General features: G+C 39.3%; 1 protein-coding gene across 1 annotated transcript; it reads left to right on the top strand.

The window, feature by feature from the left end:
• Positions 1–5,202: 5,202 nt before the first annotated feature.
• Positions 5,203–6,751, top strand: LOC111692666 (the record flags this gene model as incomplete). The annotated part of the gene is made up of 3 exons (XM_023456749.1): positions 5,203–5,439; positions 5,518–5,593; positions 5,688–6,751. Coding segments are annotated over exons 1-3 (1,377 nt in total), but the record flags the coding sequence as incomplete, so codon positions are not given.
• Positions 6,752–7,103: the final 352 nt, after the last annotated feature.

Here is a 7,103-nt window from a genome sequence, read left to right as displayed (position 1 = left end):
GCTTTGGCAAAGTCAGTGTAAACTGCATCCACCTGTCCTTGATTATCAAGAACTTCAAATGCAAATTGGGCAAATATAGTTAAATTCGTTATGGTTGATCTATTATTTAAGAAGCCATGCTGAGATTGAGACAATTGATTATGTACAGATAGATAAATGCGGTTATATAAGACAATTTCAAACAATTTTGCAAAATTCGATTATCACCGTTTTTGAGAATGGGGCATACTCTAGCTATTTTCCATAGTTTTGGGAACTCAATACATTTCACTGACAGATTAAATAAATAACAAAGTGGAGTAACAAATACACGTATACAATCTTTCACAATGAATGAAGGTATCCTATCAGGACCAGAAGTGAATTTATTTTTAAGCTTATTAGCAGCATCAAGAATCTCCACCTCTGTTATTAACCCAAAATGGATACTGTTAATATTGAAATTACTTTCCTGGGGACAAAAACTGTCATCAGAGATAGTAAAAACACTTTTAAAGAAATTACTAAATGCATTGACAATATCTTGTGGTTGGATAAAATTATTATAACAGAAAGTTAAAATCTAGTCTTTTGAATGAAAATTCTTGCTCAACAGATTATAAACAAAATGTAATATTTGGGTTTCCGAGACATTATAAAAAAAAACCATATGTAGTGTTGTACTATTTTTACGATTTTTTTTTAATCGTTGAAGACATACAATGTCTTGCACCGAACAGAACATTTTTTAAATTACTAAAGCTGTGTTATAAATAGAAAAAATTCATTAAATTGCCAAACGTCAATAATTTTTGTCTGTAATTGCAAGGCAAAAAATGAACCAAATTTTAAATTCAAATTAGGCGTGCGAGTTTGACCCACAATTATCAAATAATTTTAGTTCAATATACGAGATGTGGCTATAAAATACCGAGACTGATGCTACTACAGATGAACTACGCCTGCGTCAAAGTCGTACGACCGGGAGCTGTTCTTTCGATTGTTGCCTTTACCGTGTCTGTAGACATACTAGCTTGACCGTGGCCTTCGTTTGTATAAGAAATATTTTTTGTTCTGTTGGAAAAAATGGTAAGTGTTGTAATAGAGCAACGAAATTTCGTACGAAACTTGAAAAAAACACTTCTGAAACTTATCTTTTATTAAGAAAAGTATGTGCGGAGGTTTTTGAGTGGTTTAAGCGTTTCCAAGATGGCCAAGAAAACGTTGAAGATGAAGCACGCCTGGGACGCTCTTCCACGTCATAAATGGATAAAAATATTGAAAAAAATCTACCGTAGGTTAACTATTCGTGCTATTTCTGAAATTAGCGATAGACAAAGAATGCGTAAGATAAATTTTACACGAGAATTTGAAAGACGCAAAAAATTTGTGCGGAAGTGGTGTTGAAAATTGTCACAATCGAACAAAGAGATGCTCGCAAAATTTTTGTAGTGACACTTTAAATGCCACTGAAAATGACCCACACTTTTTGGAAAGGGTGATTACTGCAATGAATCTTGGTTTTTCGTTTATGATCCAAAAATTGAGAGTCAATTCTTGCATTGGAAGAACCCAAATTCACCGAGAGCTAAAAAAATCCGAATGAAAATATCAAAATTCAAAGCAATGTTTGATTGTTTTCTTCGATATCCATGGGATCTTCAATGGATTCTTGATTATCACATTGTTAATCAGCGTTACTACCTCGAGGTTCTTGCTAAACTCCGTGAAAAAATCGGAAAAGAAGACTCAAAATGAAGAAAAAAGTCATGGATTCTTCATCAGGACAACGCACCGTCCCACACTGCATTGTCTGTCAAGACGCTTCTAGCCAAGTGTATCATCCCAGTGTTAGACTATCCGCCTCAATCGCCTGACCTGGCACCGTGTGACTTTTATATGTATCCCATGGTCAAATCTTTTTTTTTTCGAGAGGGGAAATCCGTCATGGATACCACCTGGACTTATGTTCTATCGCTCCAGGTTATGCCGGACTTTATCCGGCTAGAACCCCTCTGCTCTCTTTCAACCGGGGCATCGTCTTATAGACATTCATCAACACCTAGAGTTCCCCTTTAGTTTTCCTGCCATCTCTCCATTCTCTCCTCCATTTCCTTCGTTTCCAATACTGTGGCAATATAATTTCTGACAACCTTCCAGTTCCGGACCGCTCTCAGCATTTCGCTGATGATGTTATGCGCAGTATGGAGCACACCGAGCTGACCATGCAGTTCCTCCCTGACTGTCTCCCACTTTGTACACTTGAACACCGAGTGACCTGGGATATCCCGTTGTCCGCACTCTATGCATTCTTCTCCTTTCGGTTTCCCAATTCTACAAGTATATTGTTTGAATGACCCATAACCAGAAAGAAACTGGGTTAAATAATAATCCACCCTTCTGTGACCGCACTCGAGCCACATCCATCCTAATATTTGGGATAAGTTTTTTTTGTCCACTGTGCCACTCTTATCTCCTCATTCCACCTTTCCTGCCATATTTCCAGCGTTCTAACAAATTCCTCCCTGTGCGCATGGGCTGTGTTCCCGTCCTCCCTGTCGTATAGACGTTTTCTTTCCTTTATAGTCAGGTCAATTGGTGGACCTCCCGCTATTACTTGTAAGGCTATTTACTTGATACCGTTCTGTACGTCGACAGTGCCGACACCTCCTTTACAAGCATCCTTCTCTAAGAGCTAATTATCATACCGCGATATTTCTGCATCCCAAGTGCCTGATGTCAGACCGGAGCTGGGTACGTAATAATCGAGTGGTAACATGGTTCTTCTCTTGCTACTCGAGGGTCCCCTTAGATTTGGGAGTACTCTCTGTAAGGTCCCCGTCTGCCGATCAGCCTTCGCAAATACTTCCGAAACATGTTTCCCAAACGTGGCATACATGTCGAAATAGATGCCGAGGTACTTTACCAAATTTTTGGGCCGAATGCTCATCCCCTGTATCACGAAATCTACCATCGGTCTCCTCTTAAATCCTTTCAGCAAATCCGCCTCAGTTTTCTCCGACGCCAACGCTAACTTTTTCATCCAATCATCGACTTTGCAGAGGGTCCAGCATGGTCAAATTTGCATTAAAAGGAACAAGACCATTGAAGCTGTGAAAGAAAAAGCGGCACGCATCACAGAAAAGGCTATTTTATAGCCACAAGCAAGACACCTTTATATCTAATCATCCTCAAAGCTTATGACACTTTTGACATTAATTCTATAAGTTCATTTGATTCACAATTGTTTTTTAAAGAAAAAAGATCTCTCCTACTTCATTTTGAGAACAAGTAATTTTTTATTTATTGTTTATTCTGCTTTAGAAGTTGAACAATTGAATAAATCAAACATAATTCTAAAACTGTAAATTTCGTAGAAAATGTATAGGAACTTTTTTATAGCAAATACGGTTTTAAATATAATGAAATCATTGGTAGTCCCGAAAAATCAGTGGCGTACAAATGTCAGTCCCTCAGAAATTTATTTTTTTCTGTGATCTGTGATGAAATTCAGTCCCAACGAAATCAACCTATAGAATTTCCAAAATACTCAGTGGCGTCGAAATTGTAATATTCCTAATGAGGAAGTCTTGTTGTATCTTCACCACTGAATTGTATTCAAATTCAGTGTTTTTTTGTTTATTTAGTTATGTCGCCAACGCCGATTTCATTAACGTACATCAAACGTCTTCACATGTTTTTCAATAATTTAAACACTCCGTAACCTGGTAATGAAACAACTTTGGATCAGTTATTATTATCATATTTTGGTCTCAATGATATCTAATAGCAATTGCACCCCTCTCAATCCTCGCCTTAATCGCGTAGAATTTGAAAAAAAAATTAATTTAAGTTTGCATTTAATTATTAGTTTATCTGTTCTTAAACCAGAGAAAAATTGGTTTGTAGTATTATAAATAGACACCCGGTACCTACAGGCATATTAAAATGATCTCGCTTCCACTACCACGTCTGACAGACTCATCGTCCTGGGGGTGTAATTATAATAAATACGTTTCCTACCGAATGGGTATCAAAGGGAGTTACAGAGCGATCAGTGAGCACTAAATTCAATTACGTGTTATGGAGCACTCTCGACTTACCAATTACCGAACGACGGGCCCTTATTAGGTTATACGGTGACACTATTATCGCGCAGAAGGGTTGGATTGTCCGTAACAGGTCTGTTTGCGATTATGTATCCGATGCCAGCATGACGTAATTGAGGTCTGGATTCCATGCGACAGTATCAATTTGGGTGACTTTGTGCTTTGACTAAAAGGGAGTTGTAGAACTCTGGGAAGCTACATAATTATTTCAGCGAGTCTGCGTCTTTTACAATTTCTTCGTGTTTTATTCAGATTTATTTTGAGATAATTGAGCAGTATTAGATCTTGCATTTAATGAAGGATAAAAACAATAGTACCAAATATTTCAGTATAGGACTTTCAATCTATTAATTATTTGTCCAGTGATGACTGATGACCGAATTTGATGGTACCCCCACATTTTGACAGATAGTGGGTTACTATTTCTTGCTCACGTGTATTTTTTGTTCGTTGATCGAAGAGGATTCGTTCAACAGTGCTTGAACTGAAGGCACAAGGCAAATTGAATATTGAGAGTAGATGCTGATGGCTATAAATCTGAAGTACAAAAGAACTCCTGAGATTAAATCAATTGTTCGTGGAAAGCCACAGAAAGAACAGGCAGAGTAAATCGATATACAGATTGCTTATTTGGAAGAAATACATACCTCACACGGTAAGTACTTGAACTGATCTAATTTTAAAGCCATCGGGCCTTCAAAAAGATTCTGTGTTAAAATATCTATTTATAGATTTACAGAAATGGGTACTTAATGACATTATGAGAAGTGAGGTTATGTCTGGTGTACTACATTAGTAGCTTTTAATTTGACATTCAACTGAGGAGAAAATAACTGAGGTTAAGTAAGTCACTCATAGATAAATTATATTGCAGGATCAAATAGAACTATCAAATTTGCAAGTATGCTAACCTCAACTTTTGTTTTTATTTTGTACTGTTTTATATTATAACAGTTCGCAGATTAATTAAATATCAGTCATTATTTGTTTATAATATAATTTAATTAATATCCCTGAGAATACTGAAGTGTAGACTGTAATCAGGAATGGCATATATTATTTGAAATAAGGAAATAATGAATTAATAAATAATTCTCAGTACTGATGCATTGGAATGCATCTGGAAAAGCAGAACGGGGAATTGAGGACGGGGGCCTGGAGGCTAATCAACCGCAAGGTTGAGGAGAAGGGCCAGACCCTAGTCCTCTCAGTAGATGAGATGAGTGTGAAGGTACTTCAGAAGGAGGGCTTCAGACCATTTCTGAACTTCACCAGGGTCCTTTTTAGGAACCTGGAGAAGGGCAGGGTAGATTTGGGACCTTCTGATGAAGATCAGGAGGGACCAAAATCTGTATTATCTGGTCAAATTCCAGGTAATACAAGCGAACATTCAGCACAGTAGAGCGGCATCTGCTGCTCTCTGTGCCAGTGTGGCGCGCGTAAATGCGGATTTAGCTTTGATCCAGGAGCCTTGGGTACATGGATCCCGGATCAGAGGATTGCAGGTAAGTAATGGTGGCTTACTGTATTGTGGCCACCAAACTAGACCTAGAGCTTGTATTTATTACAAGAGTAGTATTAATATTTTTCCTCTTCCAGGGTTCTGCACGGATGACCTGGTGGCGGCCGAAGTGACTTATGTATCGGAGGGAACGCAGAGACAACTGGTAGTTTGCTCAGCGTACCTCCCTTACGATAAGAAAGAATCTCCTCCAACCAGGGAACTGAGGGACCTGGTGGCCTGGTGCGAGAAGGAGAAGAAACAACTCATCGTGGGATGTGATGCTAACTCACACCATACGGTGTGGGGAAGCAGCGATGTCAACGATCGAGGTGAGTCTTTACTAGATTTTCTTTTTAGTTATAATCTAGAGATTTTGAATGTCGGGAACGAGCCCACCTTTGTTATAAAAAATAGAAGTGAAGTCATCGATATAACAGTGGGATCGGGACCGATATGTAATAATATTGCGAGGTGGCATGTGTCGAATGAGCCGTCAATGTCGGATCATAGACATATCCACTTTGAAATTATAACGGATTATAATCCGCAAGTAAGAACCTACAGAGACCCAAAAAGAACTGACTGGGACTCCTATAGAACGGAGTTACAGGCCAGGACTAGGGAAATCTGTACAAAACTAAGGAACACATATGATCTTGAGAGGGCCGTGGAGGAACTCCAAAACGCCGTCACAAGATCATATGAATACAGCTGTCCTATCAAAGTGAGGTCCGATAAGCACACCGTACCCTGGTGGAGCAAGGAACTCACGCAGTTGAGGGGACAGACAAGAAAACTATTTAATAGAGCAAAGCGGACAGGAGAGTGGGAGGCTTATAGAGCAACCCTCACTGAGTATAATAAAGAAATTAGAAAAGCGAAGAGAGACTCATGGAGGAAGTTCTGTGAGGATATTGATAGTGTCCCACAGTGTGCTAAACTCCAGAGACTTCTCTCTAAGAATGGACATACGAAACTCGGGTCTCTCAAAGCACCGAGTGGGGAATATACCAAAACTGGAAGGGAGACATTGGAATTACTTCTAAATACTCACTTTCCAGGCTCCAGGTTATTAAATCATGGAGATGAATATGACTGGAATCACCAGCAGAGGGTAACGACCGGGTCTCGACAGAACTGGGAGGTTGCCAAGATGGTGGTGAGTCAGTCACGAATAAGATGGGCAATAAGTTCTTTTGACCCATTTAAATCACCAGGAGCGGATGGAATCCTACCTGTACTGTTACAGCAGGGAGTGGACTGTCTAGCTCCGGTTTTAATTCACGTCTTTAGAGCCAGCATTGCATTTAGTTATATAGCGCTGGCATGGAAATCGACGAAAAAAGAACGTGGCGTTTATTCCTAAACCAGGGCGTCCATCGTATGCCCAGGCAAAAACGTTGGAGAGAATAGTTGATTGGCATATAAGGGACGGGGTGTTGAGGGCAAATCCTCTGCACGGGTACCAATACGCCTATCAGGCAGGCAGATCAGTCGACACAGCCCTTCAT

This window comes from Anoplophora glabripennis, unplaced genomic scaffold (genome assembly GCF_000390285.2).
Source record: "Anoplophora glabripennis isolate ALB-LARVAE unplaced genomic scaffold, Agla_2.0 scaffold2458, whole genome shotgun sequence".
Classification (NCBI taxonomy): Eukaryota; Metazoa; Arthropoda; class Insecta; order Coleoptera; family Cerambycidae; genus Anoplophora; species Anoplophora glabripennis.
The sequence above is the reverse complement of the archived record's forward strand: the minus strand, read 5'-3'. Positions and strand labels throughout refer to the sequence as shown.